Genomic DNA, 22,025 nt, shown 5'->3' with positions numbered 1-22,025 from the left:
AAGCAGACGAGTTGGCAAAGAAACTACGAGGGATATTTGCGGAAACAGAAGCACAAGTTAGGCGGCCGGTTAAGAAAGCGGAAATTAGGATCGTAGGACTGGACGATGATACAACGGAAGAGGAGGTACGACAAGAGATAGCTAAAGTGGGAAAGGGTGATAGCAAGGACATTAGAACGGGGAGGATCTCAAGGACAAGGATGGGAACAGCGATAATATGGGCGCTCTGCCCGCTAACGGTGGCAATGGAGGCCGCAAAAAGGGGGAAAATAAGAATTGGCTGGACGAGCGCGAGAATAGAGTTATTACAAGCGCGACCAATACGTTGTTTTCGGTGTATGGAGACTGGACATGTGAGGGATCGATGTACGAATACAACTGATAGGACAGGTATGTGCTTTAAATGTGGGATTATAGGACATAAGGCTGTGGATTGTGCAAACAAACCTCACTGCCCGATATGTGAAAAGAGTGGATATAATGCGAATCATAGGGTAGGTAGCGAGATATGTTTACAGAATAAAAGGAGTAGAAGAATAGTAGTAGAGGAGCCTATGCGGAGGATAGGAAATATAGATGGTGATTATGATAGTACTACAAATTAACCTCAATCATTGTAGAGCGGCGCAAGAATTATTAATGGATACGATGATAAAGTTTAAAGTGGATATTGCTATTATATCTGAACCATATAATGTAAACAGGAAGAGTTGTTACTCAGATATTGATGAGCGAGCAGCGATATTTGTAAATACGGATAAAGTAAATGTTAAATTAATTGAGAAACGTGAATGTTATGTGATAGTTGAATGGCAAACGATTTTAATAATAAGCGTGTATATTAGCCCAAATTTTAGCGTCGCACAATATGAAGAAGTATTAGACAATATATATAATAGTGTAAATGTATATAGAAACCGAATGTTTTTAATTATGGGGGATTTTAATGCGCAATCAACGTTATGGGGGGCAAAGTTTACAAATGCAAAGGGATATCTGGTGGAGGAATGGGCCGCTAGTCTAAATCTACATATTATGAACGAGGGAAGGTTACCAACATTCGAACGTGAAAGGGGTGAATCTATAATTGACCTTACATGGTGTACGGCAAATGTAATTAGAAGAGTAACGGGATGGAGAGTGGAAGAGGAGATAGAGACACTGTCGGATCATAAAATAATTATGTTTGAGATAGACAAAGGAAAGGATGATAGAAGTAAAAAGATAGATAAGAATAGAAATAAGTACTTACCTAGATGGCAGTATAAGATGTTGGATATTAACCAGATGGAAGAGAGCATCCTGCGACAAACCTGGAGCAAAAAAGGTGAGCTTAGAAACGTGGAAGAAGGAAGCATAATTACGGAGACTATACTTACCCGGGTGAATGATGAGTCGATGAAGAGAGCAGTCAGGAGCCAGCGACGATCCGTCTATTGGTGGAATCCAGCGGTAGACCTGCAAAAGACAAAATGTATTAAAGCGAGAAGAAAGTTTTTGAGGATAAAGAGGAAGAAGGAAAGAGTGGGGGTGGAAGTGTATGAGGAGGCAGTGAAGGGATATAGAGAGGAAAGGTGTAAGCTGCGAAAGGAGATAGAAATGGCGAAGAGGAAGGCATGGGATGAACTACTGGATACACTGGATAAGGACCCGTGGGGGAAGCCGTATTTAGTAGTTCTGAACAAATTGAGAGGGGGGAAGAATGCCTGTGAATCGCTCGATGTACAAAGTGTAGATAGAATTTTAAAAGTTTTATTTCCACGTGATATGAATGCTAATTTATTTAACTTATTACCGTGTGTTGTCAATCAGAATGATGTTTATGGACAGGAAGATGTGGAGAGGGATGAGGAGGAGGAAACAAGAATGATGGATGAAGAGGAATTGAACGTGATTGTTAAGAAGATGATGAAGAAAGGGCACCCGGCCCCGGGACCGGATGGTGTTGGAAATATAACGATAGGAGCGATAGCTAGACTGGCACCTGAATTATTGCTAAATATGATTAATATATGCCTGCGAGAACGTAAGATACCGGAAAAATGGAAAATAGCGCGCCTAGTGTTAATAAAGAAAGAAGGAAAACCCGATGGAGAACCTTCATCCTACCGACCATTATGCCTATTAAATGAGATAGGGAAACTAATGGAAAGAGTTATATTACAGAGGATGGATGAATATATAGAAGAAAAAGGACCCGCGATGTCTAAGAATCAGTTTGGATTTATAAAAGGAAGATCGACGATAGATGCAATTGCGGCGGTAAAGAAAAGGATAAAGGAAGAAACGGAGGATGAAAATTTCTGCATTGCGTGTAGCATTGATATAAGGAATGCATTCAATTCAATACCATGGGGGAAGATCAAGGAAATGATGATAAAGAGGAACTTTCCAAAATATTTAGTGGAGTTAATCGACAGTTATCTGGAAGACAGATGGTTGGTATGGGTTGACGAGGAAGGTAACATGCGAAATTATAGAGTGGAGCAAGGAGTGCCGCAAGGATCTATTCTGGGACCAAGATTATGGGACCTGGTATATGAAGCGGTAACTAATATGAAGCTGATAGAAGATACACTGTTAACATGTTATGCGGATGATACTTTCTTTGTGGTAGCGGGACGCACGCTGGAAGAGGCGAAATTTAAAATGAATCTAGCAGTAAGTGGAGTAGTTCGGAAAGTGAGACAATTAGGATTGGAGATAGCGGCACATAAGACGGAAGCAATTGTTTTTCCGCCATGTACATATAAAAGATGGAATAAAAAAGTGTATATAAAGGTCGATAATGTGAATATTGAGTGTAACAATGTTGGGGTTAAGTATTTAGGGGTAACAATTGACCCGTTTTGGTCGTATAATGCGCATTTTAATATTGTTGCGAATAAAGCGAATATGGTTGCCTGTAAACTAATAAATCTAATGAGAAATTTGAAAGGACCGAACGATAGAAAGAGGAGGCTGTATGCGAACACGATATACGCGATATTATTGTACGGGGCACCGATATGGGCAGAGGAGTTCGAAGCGGATAAGCGAGCGAAAGTAACGATCCGCAAGCTACAGCGGAAACTGGCGTTAAGAGTAATTAGTGCATACCGAACTGTATCATATGAGGCGGCGGAAATACTAGCATGTCTGCCCCCGATAGATTTAACAGCGAATAAAATGAAAGCGGTGTATAATAGGAAGCAAGCGATTATAGCGGAAGGAAACGTAGTAACGGAAAGGGCGGTTAATGCAATCAAAAGGCAGGAGGAGCAGAATCTAGTAAGAAAGTGGAAAGAGAGATTACAGGAGGGAAGCTTACCAGGGCAACGGGTGAGAGAAGCCATACTGCCGTGTTTTGAACAATGGCTAGAGAGAAAGCATGGAAATATGAACTTCTATATGACGCAGTTAATAACAGGACATGGATCTTTTGGGGCGTTTAGACAAAAGATTGGAAAGAGTAGGACGGCAAAATGTAACCACTGCCTATCACCGGCGGACACAGCACAGCATACGGTGGAAATCTGTGCGGCGTGGATGAGAGAGAGGAGAGAACTGAGGAGTATAATTGAGGGACGGATTACGCTGGATAATCTAATAGTGGAGATGCTGAAGACAGAGGAAAAGTGGAAGGCGGTAAATACTTTTGCGACGGAAGTGTTACGGAAGAAGGAGGAAGAGGAAAGGAGGAGAGAACGAGAACAGCATGAAGGGAGATAACGGCGAGGGATACCGGCTAACTGGCTGATGAGGATAGAGCGGAGGATAGTGGAGATAGTAATCGTCTAAAGTCTACCTACCTGGATACCTACCATAGCCCGGAAACAGCACCTGAAACAAAAATAATAGTTAATGAATAATAATAATAATAATACATATAATAACAATAGAATACTTACCAAACCATATGCATCGACCGAAAATACATCTGTTGCACTGGCATTCCTGAAGAAACCTGGGGGAAAAAAAAAAAAAAAAAAAAAAAAAAAAAAAAAAAAAAAAAAAAAAAAAGAACACATACTGTACCTTTCAATATCTACCTTTGTTTGTCTGTGTCTACCTAGTCCAAACCTATCCTTGTTCCTGATTCTGCTCCACTATTCTTACGGTTTCTTCGTCCGTTCCTGGGAATGGGGGGGCCCGGAGTGAATACAATGTTCGTGCCTGGGTCGCTCCTTCGGGGGAATTGGGTGGGAGCCGGTTGCGCGTTTGGGTTCGCGGGGTGGGTCTTTCCTCTCCTCGGGGTGGGACGACCTCCGGCTAACCCGGATGAATTAGCTGGAGGTCACAAATCCTTCGAATGGAAGGTCGTGGTGGAGCGATGGCTGGCCTCACTCTGCCACGGGGGGTAAGGCCCTACGCGGGGCTGCTGGGGGTAGCGATGAGTGCGCCCTCAGCGAAGCGCGTACCGAGGGGAGGGGGGCCCTCCGGGGGCGTTGCTACGGCGGCGCTCTCGGGGCCCTTGAACCTTGGGCAGGCCAGTGACGGTGGTTTACCGGGGTATACTCTGGTTGGCGAGGAATCGGGCTTCGGCCGACTCGCGTCCTAGAGTGAGTCCCCGGACACCCCCGAAGGGTCACCGGACCCGGAGGGATGGTCATAAAGCTTCCATCGTCTAACAAAAGAAAAAAGGTTAGGTTAGGTTAGGTTAGGTTAGGTTAGGTTAGGTTAGGTTAGGTTAGGTTAGGTTAGTTAGGTTAGGTTAGGTTAGGTTAGGTTAGGTTAGGTTAGGTTATTGGTTAGGTTAGGTTAGGTTAGGTTAGGTTAGGTTAGGTTAGGTTAGGTTGGAGTCTTGTTGGATGCCTCGAGGCGAACGGACGTGTCTCTGATGCGCTCCGTACTCGAAGTGTTATCTGGCCTTTAAAATCCGGTTTTCGGGTTGCGTTTTGTACTCAGTTCGTGTATTTCGTTGCGCTCGTCACGAATCTTGTCGAGTTTTGCCGGAATTCCGGCAGAAATCCGAGATTTCGTGGTTTTTAGTGTCGAGGTGACGCGCCGGCCATTTTGTTGGTTAGCCCGCCAAATCGCGCGCGTTAGATATCGCGTTTGCGGTCAATTTTCGGTTTTCGGGAGTTCGCGACGTGTTTATTGAGCTCTTCCGAGGAATCCGTGCCCTTCCGGTGCATGCTGGACATTCCGGAAAGCCAATTTTAGCATCCGCGTGTGCTCGTGACAGGTCAAGGTCACTCGCCTTTTTCGCGGTTTTTATTGACGCTTTTGCTTTTATGCGTTTCGCGTGCGGGCTAATTACCGTGTTAGTGTCGCGTTATTGCGAGTTTGTCGTGTAATTGCGTGTACGGGGCGTACGCGTCAATTTATTTGCGTTACATGTTCGCCGCTTCGGCGCGGCCGTGTTCGCCACAAAGTGGTTAGCCCGCCTAACTGTTCGTTCGATTTTTCGTGCTTTCGCGTGCTATTTTGTGCTTCGCGTGTGCGAGGAGTCTTCGGCAACCCTTCCTGAAGAAACCGAGCCCTTTTGCGGGCTCGAGGACATTCCAGGAAGCCCGGAGGATCGTAGCGTGTGGTGCCGAGTGACAGGTCGGTCGTTTAGTGTATTTTGCCTTTGCGCGGTGCGCGTGCGGGTCGCCTTTCGTGCTTGTGTCGCGTATTCGAGATATTTTGACGTTCTCTTGCGTGTGCGGGGTGTGCACGGTATTTTCGTTGCGTTATACATCCGTCCTTGTGGCGCGGTCGGGTTCGCCGTCGCGAGGTTAGCCCGCTTGTCCGTTCGTTCGAGTTCTCGGTTTTATTTTTGGTTGGTACGTGCGAGGAGTCATCGGCCACCCTTCCTGAGGAATCCGAGCTCGCCCGCGAGCTCGAGGACATTCCAGGAAGCCCAGAGGACTGCAGAGTGCTGTGCCGAGTGACAGGTCGCGGTGTTCGACCACCCCGAGTATTTTAAACGTTTATTACGGCGTTTGGACGGTTTTGTCGTGCCTGTTCGGTTTGCGGGAGGTTTGCGGGCAGTGCTCGGTGCTTGCCGTGCCGCGTTTTCGCGTGTGCGAGGTGTGCGGAGCATTTTGTCCAGATTCGTGGTTAGCGAGGTTAGTTGGCGCGGAGCCGTGCAGTGCAGTCGCCATTTTGAGGCTCAGCTTTAGGGCGCGTTCCCCCACTTCGGTAAGTTGGACAAACTCGTTCTCGGGTCTAGGGTTATTCCCCTAAATTAGTGTCTCTTTGGTCTTGGACGGTTTTTCGTTATATTTGGCGGGTTTATCGGTGTGTTCGGTATTCTCCACGGTTGGGAGACTATTTATTTTTACGTGTTGGGTTTTTTGGGTTTTTCTGCTAAACCCTATAGTAGAATAGATATCCCTTCAGTAGTACTGTTTGGAATTTCGTGGTGGTTTAGTTTTTGGGGCCTAGGGATTTTCCCCTAGGCCTAGTTATTTTTGTGTTTTTGGCTCTTTGACCGCGCGGTGCGTCCATTGCACGTCTGCAATGGACAACAGCTATTTGGTAGACGAGCCTCTTCCGCCGGAGAGCCCTTTTTCCGGCATGCCTCCGGCAGAGGTCCCTACTAGCACCCCTGAGGGTGCCCCGGAGTGTGGCCCCTCCTCGGGGCCCTCTTCCGATCAACAGCTGGGCGCTGCGATCGACTTGACGGATGTCGCCGCCTACCCGGACGACGATGACATGTCGGTTTGTTCCCGCTTGTCCCAGGTGTCCAGCACTTCACGTGCTTCGCGTAAGCACAATAAAAAGCGTAAGGCGGCTAATCGCCTATCTGACGGGGACTCTGACGAGGATGTATGTGCCCGTCCTTGTGACGAGCACACCTCCTCCGTTGACATTTGTGCGCGTATTACCGAGTACGCCACAATGATTGATGACATCCGCAAAAAGAGCGGGAAGATGCAGGGTAAATTGAGCGGGGATATGAAAACCCTGCTCAAACGGATTAAGGAAGCCACCTTCATCCTGGCGACCCGCGATAGTCCTGAGGAGGTCGAGCAGCTGCGACGCTCAGCGACCTCCATGCAGCGCGAAGTTACCGCTCTCCGCGAGTCGAACGCTGGTCTGCGCCGTGCGTATGACGAGGCGATGGCGAAGGTGGCTATGCCGCCGCCGACGCCCGTGGCTCCTCCGATGAGGCCACAGCCGCGTATCACTGCCAATGAGCCTGGCCCCCGCGTTACTATAGTACGACCGGACCCACCGGCCCGTGCGCGCGACGATAGTCGCCCTGCTCGCGTTGAGCAAGCGACTCCCCCTATCGATGTCCAGACCGTCACGGACACCGTTGTCCAAACGGTTATGGCGGCGTTGCGTCAACAGGGTGTATTGGGCCCGCGCAATCGTAGTGCGTCGCGCAGCGTTAGTCGCGGACGTCGACAGGCGTCCAGAAGTGTGTCGCGCGGTCGTTACCGCGATTCGTATAATGTGGATCCGTCCGCTAGATACGCGGCTGATCCATACTACGCGTACGATGACCCGGCTTCGGGTACTAGTGTAGCGTACGATCGCGCGTATCCCGTGCTGTCTGCGCCTCGTGTACGGCCTCCTCCCGTCCGTGAGGGAGCCCCGCGACCTGACGATTATGATCATCGTTATGATCTGCCCCCCACGTATGCGGGGGCTGCTCGCCGCCCAGCGAGTCAGCCGCACCCGCCCGCGTCCGTTCGGGGACCCGTCGATCCCCACCGGCCGTGGCAGCAGGCCCCTCCGGCCGCGCCGCAACGTGCCTCCCGCGATCGTCGTCGCCCCCCGCGTACCTCCGTGGTTACGGTCACGCGCGCGGACCATGGGCCTTCGTACGCCGAAACGTTGACGAAGGCCAAGGCGCAGATGCCAGACATCGGTCTGGACAAGACGCGAGTGCGGTATACCAATACCGGCGCGCTATTAATAGAGGTAGGCGGCCCGGAAAATAAAACGAAGGCCGACGCGTTGGCTGGACATCTCCGTGAGATGCTGCGGGACGGCGCCAGCGTCCGTCGCCCCGTCAAGATGGCCGAACTCCGATTCGTTGGGTTGGACGAATCGGTGACGTCAGGGGAGGTCGCGAATGTTATTGCGCAGATCGGCGAGTGTCCGGTAGATGAAGTTCGCGTGGGTGTCATCAAGCCACTGCGCAACGGTCTCGGAATCGTGTGGGCGCAGTGCCCGTTGGCGGCTGCGATTAAGGTGTCCAACCAGGGCAAGGTGCGCCTTGGTTGGATGCTCGTGCGCGCAGAACTAATGAGGGCAAAGCCGTTACGCTGCTTTCATTGTCTGGAGGTCGGCCACGTTGCGCGGGGCTGCACACGGCCCGATCGCACGGCCGTGTGCTTTAGGTGTAGTCAGCCGGGTCATAGAGCCACGGATTGCAAAGCTGCAACACCGAGTTGCATCCTTTGCCGCGAAGCCGGATTGCCCGCGGAGCATCGCGTCGGTAGCGCGCAGTGTCAGCCAGTCGTGGCCGACGCGCGAGGGGGGGGTCGGAGAGCTGCCCCGCCTGCCGGTTCCCGTCCAGCCCGCTAAATGGACATTCTGCAGTTTAACTGCAATCATTCACGCGCGGCCCAAGATCTGGCCTTTCAAACGATGGCGGAACGCGGAGTTCCCATCGCTCTGTTCGCGGAACCGTATCGGGCGGCTGGGGCCGGGACGTGGGTCACCAGCCTCGATGACACGTGCGCGTTGTTTTTGCGCTCGTCCGAGTCGGTTGCGTGCTCCTGGACGCCGCGAAATAGGGGAAACGGTTTTGTGGCGGCGGAGGTCGATGACCTCTTGCTTGTCGGGTGTTATTTTTCACCCAACAGGCCCTTGCGCGAATTCGAGCGGTTCTTGTCGTTGCTCGGGGACGTCGTGCGCGTGTCCTCGCACCGTAAGCTCCTCGTGGCCGGCGATTTTAATGCGCGCTCCACAGAGTGGGGCGACACGCATACTTCAGCTCGCGGTGAGAGTCTGAGCGAGTGGGCGGCATCTTTGTCGCTTCACCTCCTCAACCGGGGTGATACCCCCACCGTAGACCGGTATCAGGGTCGTTCGATCGTCGACCTGACGTGGGGCACTTCCGCCCTTCTTCCATTCCTGTCCCGTTGGCGGGTGTTGGAGGACGAGTCCCTTTCGGATCACCGGATGATCCTTTTCCGCGTCGACAGGCCTACCGCTCGCCGGGAGCGCGATATAGTTGTTCGGGACATCCGCTGGGCCCTCAAAAAGCTGGACCGTGAGAAACTCGACACCATGATGGCATTTGCGGCGTGGTCTGCGGGTGCTGGGGATGACGATGTGCCTGTCGGCGTTCAGGCGTCGGATCTGGTGGCGAAAGTCACGGATCTGTGCGACGTAGTCATGCCTCGTGTCCGCGGTGCCCCGGGTCGCCGTGGTGTCTATTGGTGGGACGGGGATCTCTCCGCAGCTCGCTCGGCGGCCAACGCCGCCCGTCGCCGGTATACGCGTGCTCGTCGGGGTGGGAACGCCGCGCGGGTAGCATTGGCGCGTGCGGCGTACGTTGCCGCGCGCCAGTCGTATAAGCAACTGATCGTCCGCGCCCAGGAGCGCGCCTGGGCGGAGTTGCTCGCGCAGGTGGATACGGATCCTTGGGGCCGGCCCTATCGCGTTGTACTAAAGAAATTGCGGAGTTCGAGCGCGCCCTCGCGCTCATGTCGCCGCCTGACGCGCGCCGCGTTATTGCCGCGTTATTTCCCCCCGCGTCGGGTGCTTTAGTCCCGCGTGTCGCCGAAGACCCTTTGGCACGGCCTCGGTCGGAGCCGGGTGACGCGTCACATGAGATCACCGCAGCGGAGGTCGCGAGGTGTCTCACCAGGGTCGGTACACGTCCTACCGCTCCTGGCCCGGACGGTATCCCTGGGTTAATTTGGCGGCATTTAATTCGTTCGGTTCCTGACGCGATTCTTCCGACCTTGAATCGGTGCATTGCCGCGGGTGTTTTCCCCGCTCGCTGGAAGCAGGCCAAACTGGTCTTGCTGCAAAAGAGCGGGCGCCCGGCTGGTGATCCCGGTGGGTACCGGCCCATCTGCTTATTAGATGAGGCCGGCAAGGTTCTTGAGCGAGTTCTCGCTCTGCGCCTCACGCAGCATGTCGCTGATCGCGGCGGAATTAGCCCGCACCAATATGGTTTTTGCGTCAATCGGTCGACATGTGACGCACTTCGCTTCGTCGTAAATACGGTTCGGTCTTATACCGCCGAGGGTGGGCTTTGTGTCGGGATTTCGCTCGACATAAAGAACGCGTTTAACACCCTTCCGTGGCCGGTTATTATGGCGGCGCTAGAGGAGTGGCGCGTGCCCGCCTACCTCTTGACGCTTTTCCGTTCGTACCTGTCCGACCGGTGGGTCTACGCGGTGTTAGGCGACGGCTCCGTTGTTCGGCATCGGGTCGAATGCGGAGTTCCCCAAGGCGCAGTCCTAGCCGCGCTTCTCTGGATCGTGACATACGACCAGGTGTTGCGAACGGCGCTGCCGCCCGATTGTCACGTGTCCGGCTTCGCCGATGATACCACCATCCTCGTGGGTGGTCGCGACGAGCGCGAGATACGCGCGCGTGCAACTTTTGCAGTCTCGCGGATTTTAGGAGCTATTCGCCGCTTGGGTTTGCAGGTCGCGCCTCAGAAGACGTCCGCCGTGGTCTTCGGAGGCCCTGCTCCGTTGCTGTTGGAGCGCGGGCTCCCCGTAGACGACGTGGTGGTGCAGTTCACCCCCGTCATGAAAAGTTTGGGTGTCCAGCTGGACAGTAGACTGACTTTTGTTCCGCACGCCGAGTACGTCGTCGCAAAGGCAACCGCGGTCGCGAACGCGTTGTCCCGACTGATGCCCAATCTCCGTGGGCCCAGCGAGGACAAACGTCGATTGTACGTGTACACGGTTTTGGCAGTCCTGTTGTACGCGGCCCCCGTGTGGGCGCAGCATGGTCTGCCACGCGTCGTGAAAACGCTGATGACTCGCGTTCATCGGCGTTTGTGTGCCCGGGTCGTATCCGCGTATCGGACAGCCTCGGACACCGCGGTAGGAATATTGGCCCGCGTGCCTCCGATTGAGTGCCTCGTGGACGGCCGTACGTGGGGCTACGACCAAATGACATTGGTCAAGGGGAAGCAGTATGCTGTGACCCCCGTCGCGCAGCCGGCTCGGGCTGAAGTTCGCCGCCAGGTGTTGGACCGGATCCGAGAGCGCTGGAAGACATCCCTGCAAGAGATGACCCCTGCAGATCCTGGGGCACGGTGTCGGCGTCTGCTCCTTCCAGTCATCGACCGATGGCTCGATCGGCGATTCGGACGCGTCAATTACAGCCTGACGCAATGGTTCACCGGACATGGCGCCTACAACTCCTTCCTGGCCCGTATCGGCCGGAGGGACGGGCCAGAGTGCCCCTATTGTCGTGAGTCTCCCGAGGACGCTACCCACGTTGTAGTAACATGTCCCGCTTGGACTGCTTACAGATCCACCATCGATCTACACGACGTTGGCCCCTTGGAGGCTGAGAGGCGTCTGGTCAACACCGCGTTGGCCAGCAGGAACGACTGGAGCCGCGTGGTGGAGCTTATCTCCACCATCATCACGCTCCGCGAGGCGGATGGCCGCGAAGAGGAGCAGCGGCTGGAGGCTGCCCGTGCAGCAGTCTTAGGGGGCGCGGTGTAGTTCACCGACCCAGCAGCATGGCCGCCTGTGGTGTTGGTACGGTCTTGGTTAGGGCGGGCCATGTTGCCCGGTCTCGATGGGGTATCTCGACCTTCTTATGGACGTGCGCAGTCCGGGTGGGGGGAGCGATGGCTGAACCTCCTGGGAGCTAGGGTGGCTCACAGGGGGAGTAGGTCGCACAATATCGCTCTTTTTAGCCGGGTGCGCGGAACCGGCGGGGGGCCCTGATGTCATGCGCATTTTAGTTCCGGGGTCCCTTGCGAGTGGTTTGGTTGGTGGGATATAAAAAAAAAAAAAAAAAAAAAAAAGGTTAGGTTAGGTTAGGTTAGGTTAGGTTAGGTTAGGTTAGGTTAGGTTAGGTTAGGTTAGGTTAGGTTAGGTTAGGTTAGGTTAGGTTAGGTTTCCCCTCAGGGGCCTGCTACGGTGTAGCAGGTACGGGAATTGACGTTCCCGGGGGCACCCGAGTCACGGTATGAGTGTATGAATGAATGGGCCCCGGTCGGCCCGCTGTGGATATTCCCCGCAGACTAGCCAAGGGGGGAGTAGTAGGCCCCCCGACCGTGCCGCTCGTTGCCGGCCAGGTACCAGGCCTCTTCTCCCCGGGGCGTCGGGCAGTGCGCCCGACGTCGCGGGGCGAATGCGGAACGTGGGAGCCCGCTGGTTCGACCGCCGGGGGCTTGCCCCTGGCGATCGGCCCGGCGGGGGCGCCCTGTGGTGGGGCGCCGTCGGCGGCGGGCGGAGGATCGGAGCCAATGCGGGGGTTGAAGCGTCGGTGCCGGGCGGGGGAGCGGGGGAGCACTCGGCCAGTGTCTCCCCATAACCGCGTGGCTGCCAGGCGGTGGTGAGTGCACTGGAGCCGTCCGGGTCGGGGCCGTGTAGGACCCCGTTCGGATCGGGGCCTGCACGTCGTCGCCGGACGTAAAGCCCCAAAATTTTGTATCGGGGGCCGGCTTCACCGGTAACCCCACCCTCTTTCGGCTCTCGGTGGGACTAGGGTTGGCCACCCGAAAACCGCCTCTCGGCTGTCCCACACTTCATTAGGGAAAATTTACCGGGGGAAGGTTCCCCACTGCGGTGGGGACGCCATGATGGCCGAACCCGAAGAATTTCAACATGCGCTATGGATAAAGCTATTTCTTTTTCGGGGGAAACGGGGGGGAAGACGGGCGCGGAGGCGCCGGAGGGCGTGGACGAGGAGGCGTGGGAGTCGCCTCGAGAGGTGGTGCTGGTGTCGGACGTTGAGGAGGGGGTCTCGCTGAGGGCCATTTTGGACCCGGCGGCGGCCTCCTCCTCCGCGGCCGACGGTAGCCGCGGGGGCACGCGACGACCGCGGACCCGCCAAATGGCGAGGAGGGGGGGATCGAGCGCGCGATCGGGCAGTCGGGCCGGTCGGGTCAGCCGGGATAGTTCCCGGGACTCGGCTGCCTCGACGACGTGCGACGTGGCGTCCCTTCCGGGGGACGTCGACACCGACGCGTCGGCGAGCGAGACGGGGAGGAAGCGCAAGCGCGGGAGGCCCCCTACCACCGGGGAGTACGTCGGCCTGGCGGAGGCCAAACGCGCCGCCAGGGAGGAGGAGCGGCTGTCGAGGGAGTGGGAGCGGGAGAAGGAAGTCCTCGCCTCCATTCCCTCGCCAGCCGACAAGAGGGAGCGCGAATCCTGGGAAGTCCAGGTGGAGCGCTTTCGGGAGTGCCCGTCACCCGACATCACCGCTCGGGTGATGGAGCACCTCGAAACCGTGGTGAAGGTCGCCAAGAACTCGGGCCACCTTCAGGGCCCGTATGTCAGGGCCCTGAAGGAGGCCGCGGCGGGCATCAGGGCGGCGCTCACCGTCACTGCTGAGAGGAGGGGCGCCGGAGCCCCTTCTCTCAGCACGGAGAACGCCGCCCTGAGGGGGGAGGTGGAGTCCCTCAAATCGCAGGTGCGCGAACTGAGGGACACCATCTCCCTCATGGGACGGGCGACCGCGGGGGACGGGGGGGAGAGCCAGCGGGTGGCTGACTCTCCCGTCCTGCGCGTCAGGGGGCGGAGGCTGGTGACTCCGCCGAGGAGCCCGGCGACATCGGAGGCAGGACTCCGGACCGAGACCACCCCGCAGAAGGGGGGAGGTCCTCCCGCCGAAAGGGAGGACCCCCTGGTCTCCATGGAGGCCAGAATTATGGCCTCCATGGGGACCATGGTCTCGCGGATCGTCGCGGAGGCGGTGGCGCCCCTGGTGAGGCGCGGCGCGAGAGAGGGAGCGGAGCCGACCCCCCAAACAGGACCGGAGGAGCCAGGCAACGGCGGGACGGCAAAGAAGAAGAAGAAAGGTAAGAAGGGGGGTGGTGGGGCGAGCGGAGCCCCGCCTGCCCTTAACCCCCCTCCGGCAGAGCAGCGGCCCAGTTCGGCGGTGGCCGGCCCGGCTAGCCGAGTTCCAGCCGGCGAGGAGGAGCAGCCGTGGTCGACGGTGGTGGGCAGGAGGGCCGCGAGGCCAACCGCCCAGCCACCGGCCCCCGCGGGTAAGGGCAAACCCGTGCCGGGCAAACCCGCCCCAGGTAGGGGGGCCAGCGGGGGGGGCAAACCCGCGACGGGCAAACCCTCCCCGCCCGGCGGTCGACCCGGCGCGAAGGGGCCGAAGCCCCCTAAGTCGCCCAAGACGGCGGCTGTGGTCATCACGGCCGCCGACGGCGACTACAAGGGGGCCGTGGAGAAGGCGCAGAAGGGCGTGGACATCGACGCCCTGGGGATCGCCGCGCCGCGAGTGAGGAGGGCCTTGACGGGGGCCCTCATTTACGAGATCCCAGGACCGGAGTCCGCCACCAAGGCGGACGAGCTGGCCTCCCGTTTGGAGAAGGTTTTTGAGGGGTCGGGTGTAAGGGTCACCCGACCTCTCAAGAAGGTGGAGCTGCGCGTCCGACGGCTGGACGACGCGGCTACGGAGGAGTCGGTGTCTCGGGCGGTCGCAGCCGCGGGAGGCTGCGACCCCCGAGACGTCGAAGTAGGGCCGATCCAGAGGTCCCCAGACGGCCTGGGGACCTCTTGGATCAGGCTTCCTGCGCAGGCCGGCGGAAAAGTCGCCGACCTGGGCAGGATCAGAGTGGGCTGGGCCTGGGCACCGATTACTGTGCTGGAGCCCAGGCCCTTGATGTGTTATAGGTGCCTGGCGAAGGGGCACGTGCAAGCGACGTGCCCCAGTCGCGAGGACCGCCGAGACCTGTGCTACAGGTGTGGCGCGGCGGGTCATCGGGCGCGCGGATGCGCCGCTGACCCGAAGTGCCCTCTGTGCACGGGTCTCGGCAGGAGGGCGGACCACAGGCTGGGTAGCGCGGCCTGTGCTCCGCCCTCCAAGGGAGGGAAAAGTGGGGTTCAAAGGGGGTCGGAGACGGCGGCCCAGGGAGGAGCGCGGCCGACGGAGGCCGCCCCCCGCCCGCAAAGGGTCGCCTCTCCGGCTCCCAGGCAGGCGGCCCCGTCGGCGGGCGCGGCGCTGGAGCCGACGCCTGCTGATGGGGACAAGGGAGGGCCGGCTCCTCCGCGGGAGGAGGAGCCGAAGCCCCGACGGGTGACCCGCTCCATGGGGAAGAAGAAGGCGGAGGAGAAGGACGACGATGGTGCGAGGGGCCTGGAGGAGCCCGCCATGGACGTGGAGTAATGGCGGGCCAGGTCCTCCAGGCCAACCTTAACCGCGCCCGCCGGGCTCAGGATCTTTTCCTCCAGAGCCTGGCGGAGCGCGGTTACGCGTTGGGCATCGCGGCGGAGCCCTTCAGGCCCCCCGCGGACAGCCCCAGTTGGGCCGTCGGCGGGGGGGGCCTCGTCGCGATCGTGCGCGGCGACGCCGCGGGCTCCCCTCCCCTCCGAGTGTTGGAGGTCGGGGGGGAGTTCGTGGCGGCGCAGTGGGGAGGCATCACCGTGGTCGGGGTCTACGTGTCCCCGAGCCTGAGTCTCGCCGAGTACGAGGGGTTCCTGGACAGGCTGGGGGGGTGCATAGTTCGGCACCCCCGCGGCCTGTTGTTGGTCGCCGGGGACTTCAATGCGAAGTCCGCGCTCTGGGGTTCCCGGCGGCCGGACGCGAAGGGCGCGGTGCTGGCGGACTGGGCGGCGGGTCTGGGCCTGCATTTGTTGAACGTGGGCTCGGACAGCACCTGCGTGCGGTGGGCGGGGGAGTCCGTGGTCGATCTGACCTGGGCATCTCCGGCCCTCGCGCGTCGGGTGTCGGGGTGGAGGGTGTTGTCGGGGGTGGAGACGCTGTCGGACCATAGATACGTGTCTATGGTGGTGTCTCCGCCCTCGGGCTCCGCCCCCGCCAACGGGGGACGGGCGGACCCCGACCGCGGAGATGGGCGCTCAAGGGGCTGTCTGGTGACAGACTGGTCGCCGCCCTGCTCGCGTCCACGTGGCCGGAGAGGCCGCAGGGCACGGTGGAGGAGGAGGCCGGCTGGCTCGGGGACATCGTGACGCAGGCGTGCGACTTTGCGATGCCCCGGGCCGGCCGGCCTCGGCGACGGCCCACCTACTGGTGGAGCGCGGGATTGGCGGAGCTGCGGCGCGCATCGGGGCGCGCCTGGCGCCGCTTCTCCCGCGCCCGTCGCCGGGGGACGGCGGCGGAGGTGGACGCGCGCTACGGGGAGCTCCAGGAGAGACGGAGCTCCCTGAGGGCGGCGATCAGGGACGCCAAGGCGAGGGCCTGGGAGGAGCTCCTCCGGTCCGTGGAGGGCGATCCCTGGGGGCGTCCGTACCGGCTCGTGATGGGCAAGTTGCGGCAATGGACGCCCCCGGAGACGGAGGAGATGGATCCCCTGGAGCTGCGCGGGGTCCTGGACACCCTCTTCCCGGCGGGAGGCGGGTGCCCGGGACCCCCGGAGTGGATGACCTCCGAGCGGCCCCAGGAGATACCGGGGATCGGTCCGGAGGAGTGGGCGGGGATCCTGCGCCGGCTGCGGGGCCAACGGGCCCCGGGGCCGGACGGGATTCCCAGCCGGGTCTGGGCCCTCGCGATGGAGGTCCTGGCCCCGCGAGTGAGGGCGCTCTTCGAGCGGTGCCTGGTGGAGGGACGCTTCCCCGCGGCTTGGAAGAGGGCCAAGCTGGTCCTCATCCCGAAGGGCGGCGGAGGGGACGCGGCGGCGGTGCGCAAGTTCCGGCCGATATGCTTGCTGGACGAGATCGGCAAGCTGTTCGAGCGGGTGATAGCGGGCCGTCTCGTCCGGCACCTGCCCGGGGGTGCTCCGGGTGAGGAGGAGAGACAGTTCGGCTTCCGGGAGGGCCGCTCCACGGTGGACGCCGTGTTGAGTGTGAGGGCCCTCACGGAGGCCGCTGTCTCGAGGGGGGGAGTTGTGGTGGCGGTGTCGCTAGACATAGTGAACGCCTTCAACTCCCTCCCTTGGGGAGTGATAGTGGAGGAGATGCGCGCGCAGCTCCTCCCTCCCTACCTCGCGAGGGTGATCCTGGAGTACTTCCGGGACAGGTCGCTGGAGTGGGTCGACCGGGACGGGCGCACCAGGACCCGCGAGGTGGAGCGCGGCGTGCCGCAGGGGTCGGTCCTCGGACCGCACCTGTGGAGGCTCGCGTACGAGCGGGTCACGCGCGTCCTTCTGCCGCCCGGCTGTCACGTGAGGTGTTACGCCGACGACACCTGCGTGATGGCCGAGGGTCCGAGCTGGGGGGAGGCGTCCGGCCTGGCGGAGTTGGCGGTGGCGGTGGTGGTCCGCGCCATCAGGGAGGCTGGGCTGGAGGTGGCGCCGCAGAAGACCCAGGCGATGTTCTTTTTCGACCATCGCCGGGGTCTGCCGCCTCCGGCCGAGATACGGGTCGGCGGGGTCAGCGTCCCGGTGGGGACCAAGATGAAGTATCTTGGCCTCACCCTGGACGGCACCTGGTCCTTCGGGGAGCACTTCGGCGGGCTGGCGCCGAGGCTGGAGGGGGCGACCAACGCGCTGAGTCGCCTCCTCCCGAACCTCGGGGGCCCGGAGACGCGGGTGCGCCGCTTGCTGGTGGGAGCGGTGCGGTCGATCGCCCTGTACGGGGCGCCGGTGTGGGCGGAGGACCTCGCGGCCTCCCGGCGGGCCCTCCAGGTGGTGAGGGCGGCCGAGAGGCGGCTGGCCGGGAGGGTCGTGAGGGCGTACCGCACCGTCTCTCACCGAGCGGCGCTGGCCCTGGCGGGCACCCCCCCCGTGGAGCTGCTGGCGGAGGGACACGCTAACGCGTACCTCCGCCGGCGGGACCTGCGGGAGAGGGGTGTGGTGCTGACGGCCAGGGCAAAGGGGGCCCTGAGGGAGCAGGGGAGGAGGGCGGTGCTGCTGAAGTGGCAGCGGCGACTCGCCGACCCGGGTGAATCGGGTCGGAGGGTCGCCGGGGCCGTCCAGCCCATCCTCTGCGAGTGGGTGGACAGAGGATGGGGGACGTTGACCTACAGGACGACACAGGTTCTCTCCGGACACGGATGCTTCGGGGAGTTCCTGTGTCGTATCGGGAAGGAGCGCGGACCGCACTGCCACCATTGCGGGGCGGAGAGGGACACGGCGGACCACACCCTAGCCGAGTGCGCGGCATGGGGTGAGGAACGCCGTGTCCTTAAAGACGTGGTAGGGGAGGACCTCTCGCTGCCGACCGTCATGCGGAAGATGGTCGGGAGCGAGAGGAACTGGAGGGCGGTCTCCTCCTTCTGCGAGCAGGTGATGCTGCGGAAGGAGGAGGCCGAGCGCGAGCGCCGACCGGGAGTCGGCCGGAGGGGTCCCGGCCACGGATGACGGCGGGGGGGCCGCGGGGCGCCTTAATGGCGCCGGCGGCCCCCTCGTCGCGTCCGGGGCGGGAGTGCGAGGAGCAGGGGGGTGGAGACTCGGGAGGGAGGTCGCGGAGACCTCCCTCCGGAGTCGCGGGGAAGGGCCCCGACTCGGGTGGAGTCGGGGCTGCAGGCGCGTGACCCCCGTTGGGGGCAGAGTGTCGGCGGGGCATTTGCCCGGGCACTCGGGTGACTGGTCGTCGGGGCATCTGCCCGGGCCGTCATCGTCGAGGGGTCCGAGGACTCCTTGACCCCCAACGGGGAGTATCGGGGACGGGTGGGCGAGGGCCGACTTGGGAGCGTCGGCCGTCGCCCTAAAACCTCCCCTCGACAGAGAGGGGAGGTCCCCGCGGAGCGGTGGTCTGCCACGCACCGCGGGTGGGGATTAGGGCCCGAAAGGGCAGCGCACCGGCGCTAGGGACGTATACCGGGCATCGTGGGGCGCGAACGAAGTGCCGTTTGGCCGATCTCGCGCCCCATACAGCCAGGGTTGGCAGACGGAGGTAGGTTTAGTGAGTATGAGTCTCACACTCCCCTCGCACCCCGCCCAAGGGGAGCGAGGGGGCCCATGACGGGTTCCTCCTCCGAAAAAAAAAAAAAAAAAAAAAAAAAGGTTAGGTTCCCCTCAGGGGCCTGCTACGGTGTAGCAGGTACGGGAATTGACGTTCCCGGGGGCACCCGAGTCACGGTATGAGTGTATGAATGAATGGGCCCCGGTCGGCCCGCTGTGGATATTCCCCGCAGACTAGCCAAGGGGGGAGTAGTAGGCCCCCCGACCGTGCCGCTCGTTGCCGGCCAGGTACCAGGCCTCTTCTCCCCGGGGCGTCGGGCAGTGCGCCCGACGTCGCGGGGCGAATGCGGAACGTGGGAGCCCGCTGGTTCGACCGCCGGGGGCTTGCCCCTGGCGATCGGCCCGGCGGGGGCGCCCTGTGGTGGGGCGCCGTCGGCGGCGGGCGGAGGATCGGAGCCAATGCGGGGGTTGAAGCGTCGGTGCCGGGCGGGGGAGCGGGGGAGCACTCGGCCAGTGTCTCCCCGTAACCGCGTGGCTGTCAGGCGGTGGTGAGTGCACTGGAGCCGTCCGGGCCGGGGCCGTGTAGGACCCCGTTCGGATCGGGGCCTGCGCGCGTCGCCGGACGTAAAGCCCCAAAATTTTGTATCGGGGGCCGGCTTCACCGGTAACCCCACCCTCTTTCGGCTTTCGGTGGGACTAGGGTTGGCCACCCGAAAACCGCCTCTCGGCTGTCCCACACTTCATTAGGGAAAATTTACCGGGGGAAGGTTCCCCACTGCGGTGGGGACGCCATGATGGCCGAACCCGAAGAATTTAACTGCATATGGATAAGCTTTTCTTTGGGGAAAACGGGGGGGAAGACGGGCGCGGAGGCGCCGGAGGGCGTGGACGAGGAGGCGTGGGAGTCGCCTCGAGAGGTGGTGCTGGTGTCGGACGTTGAGGAGGGGGTCTCGCTGAGGGCCATTTTGGACCCGGCGGCGGCCTCCTCCTCCGCGGCCGCCGGTAGCCGCGGGGGCACGCGACGGCCGCGGACCCGCCAAATGGCGAGGAGGGGGGATCGAGCGCGCGATCGGGCAGTCGGGCCGGTCGGGTCAGCCGGGATAGTTCCCGGGACTCGGCTGCCTCACGACGTGCGACGTGGCGTCCCTTCCGGGGGACGTCGACACCGACGCGTCGGCGAGCGAGACGGGGAGGAAGCGCAAGCGCGGGAGGCCCCCTACCACCGGGGAGTACGTCGGCCTGGCGGAGGCCAAGCGCGCCGCCAGGGAGGAGGAGCGGCTGTCGAGGGAGTGGGAGCGGGAGAAGGAAGTCCTCGCCTCCATTCCCTCGCCAGCCGACAAGAGGGAGCGCGAATCCTGGGAAGTCCAGGTGGAGCGCTTTCGGGAGTGCCCGTCACCCGACATCACCGCTCGGGTGATGGAGCACCTCGAAACCGTGGTGAAGGTCGCCAAGAACTCGGGCCACCTTCAGGGCCCGTATGTCAGGGCCCTGAAGGAGGCCGCGGCGGGCATCAGGGCGGCGCTCACCGTCACTGCTGAGAGGAGGGGCGCCGGAGCCCCTTCTCTCAGCACGGAGAACGCCGCCCTGAGGGGGGAGGTGGAGTCCCTCAAATCGCAGGTGCGCGAACTGAGGGACACCATCTCCCTCATGGGACGGGCGACCGCGGGGGACGGGGGGGAGAGCCAGCGGGTGGCTGACTCCCCCGTCCTGCGCGTCAGGGGGCGGAGGCTGGTGACTCCGCCGAGGAGCCCGGCGACGTCGGAGGCAGGACTCCGGACCGAGACCACCCCGCAGAAGGGGGGAGGTCCTCCCGCCGAAAGGGAGGACCCCCTGGTCGCCATGGAGGCCAGAATTATGGCCTCCATGGGGACCATGGTCTCGCGGATCGTCGCGGAGGCGGTGGCGCCCCTGGTTAGGCGCGGCGCGAGAGAGGGAGCGGAACCGACCCCCCAAACAGGACCGGAGGAGCCAGGCAACGGCGGGACGGTGAAGAAGAAGAAGAAAGGTAAGAAGGGGGGTGGTGGGGCGAGCGGATCCCCGCCGCCCTTAACCCCCTCCGGCAGAGCAGCGGCCCAGTTCGGCGGTGGCCGGCCCGGCTGGCCGAGTTCCAGCCGGCGAGGAGGGGCAGCCGTGGTCGACGGTGGTGGGCAGGAGGGCCGCGAGGCCAACCGCCCAGCCACTGGCCCCCGCGGGTAGGGCAAACCCGTGCGGGCAAACCCGCCCAGGTAGGGGGGCCAGCGGGGGGGAAACCCGCGACGGGCAAACCCTCCCTGCCCGGCGGTCGACCGGCGCGAAGGGGCCGAAGCCCCTAAGTCGCAAAGACGGCGGCCGTCGTCATCACGGCAGCCGACGGCGACTACAAGGGGGCCGTGGAGAAGGCGCAGAAAGGCGTGGACATCGACGCCCTGGGGATCGCCGCGCCGCGAGTAAGGAGGGCCCTTACGGGGGCCTCATCTACGAGATCCCGGGGCCGGAGTCCGCCACCAAGGCGGACGAGCTGGCCTCCCGTTGGAGAAGGTTTTTGAGGGGTCGGGTGTAAGGGTCACCCGACCTCTCAAGAAGGTGGAGCTGCGCGTCCGACGGCTGGACGACGCGGCTACGGAGGAGTCGGTGTCTCGGGCGGTCGCAGCCGCGGAGGCTGCGACCCCCGAGACGTCGAAGTAGGGCCGATCCAGAGGTCCCCAGACGGCCTGGGGACCTCTTGGATCAGGCTTCCTGCGCAGGCCGGCGGAAAAGTCGCCGACCTGGGCAGGATCAGAGTGGGCTGGGCCTGGGCACCGATAACTGTGCTGGAGCCCAGGCCCTTGATGTGTTATAGGTGCCTGGCGAAGGGGCACGTGCAAGCGACGTGCCCCAGTCGCGAGGACCGCCGAGACCTGTGCTACAGGTGTGGCGCGGCGGGTCATCGGGCGCGCGGATGCGCCGCTGACCCGAAGTGCCCTCTGTGCACGGGTCTCGGCAGGAGGGCGGACCACAGGCTGGGTAGCGCGGCCTGTGCTCCGCCCTCCAAGGGAGGGAAAAGTGGGGTCAAAGGGGGTCGGAGACGGCGGCCCAGGGAGGAGCGCGGCCGACGGAGGCCGCCCCCCGCCCGCAAAGGGTCGCCTCTCCGGCTCCCAGGCAGGCGGCCCCGTCGGCGGGCGCGGCGCTGGAGCCGACGCCTGCTGATGGGGACAAGGGAGGCCGGCTCCTC

The 22,025-nt window shown here is 61.1% G+C and overlaps 1 protein-coding gene across 1 annotated transcript; it reads left to right on the top strand.

The window, feature by feature from the left end:
- Positions 1-12,693: 12,693 nt before the first annotated feature.
- On the top strand, positions 12,694-15,201 carry LOC113563520 (collagen alpha-1(I) chain-like). Its single transcript, XM_026975179.1, has one exon. The coding sequence runs from the start codon at positions 12,694-12,696 to the stop codon at positions 15,199-15,201; it is 2,508 nt and encodes an 835-aa protein (XP_026830980.1).
- Positions 15,202-22,025: the final 6,824 nt, after the last annotated feature.

This window comes from Ooceraea biroi, unplaced genomic scaffold, assembly GCF_003672135.1.
Source record: "Ooceraea biroi isolate clonal line C1 unplaced genomic scaffold, Obir_v5.4 UnassembledTig49, whole genome shotgun sequence".
Classification (NCBI taxonomy): Eukaryota; Metazoa; Arthropoda; class Insecta; order Hymenoptera; family Formicidae; genus Ooceraea; species Ooceraea biroi.
Note: the sequence above shows the minus strand (reverse complement) of the source record. Positions and strands in the feature narration are given on the sequence as shown.

Bases quoted from the DNA above. Each gene is read 5' to 3' on its own strand.
- LOC113563520 (XM_026975179.1), top strand. From the start codon at position 12,694: ATGGATAAAGCTATTTCTTTTTCGGGGGAAACGGGGGGGAAGACGGGC.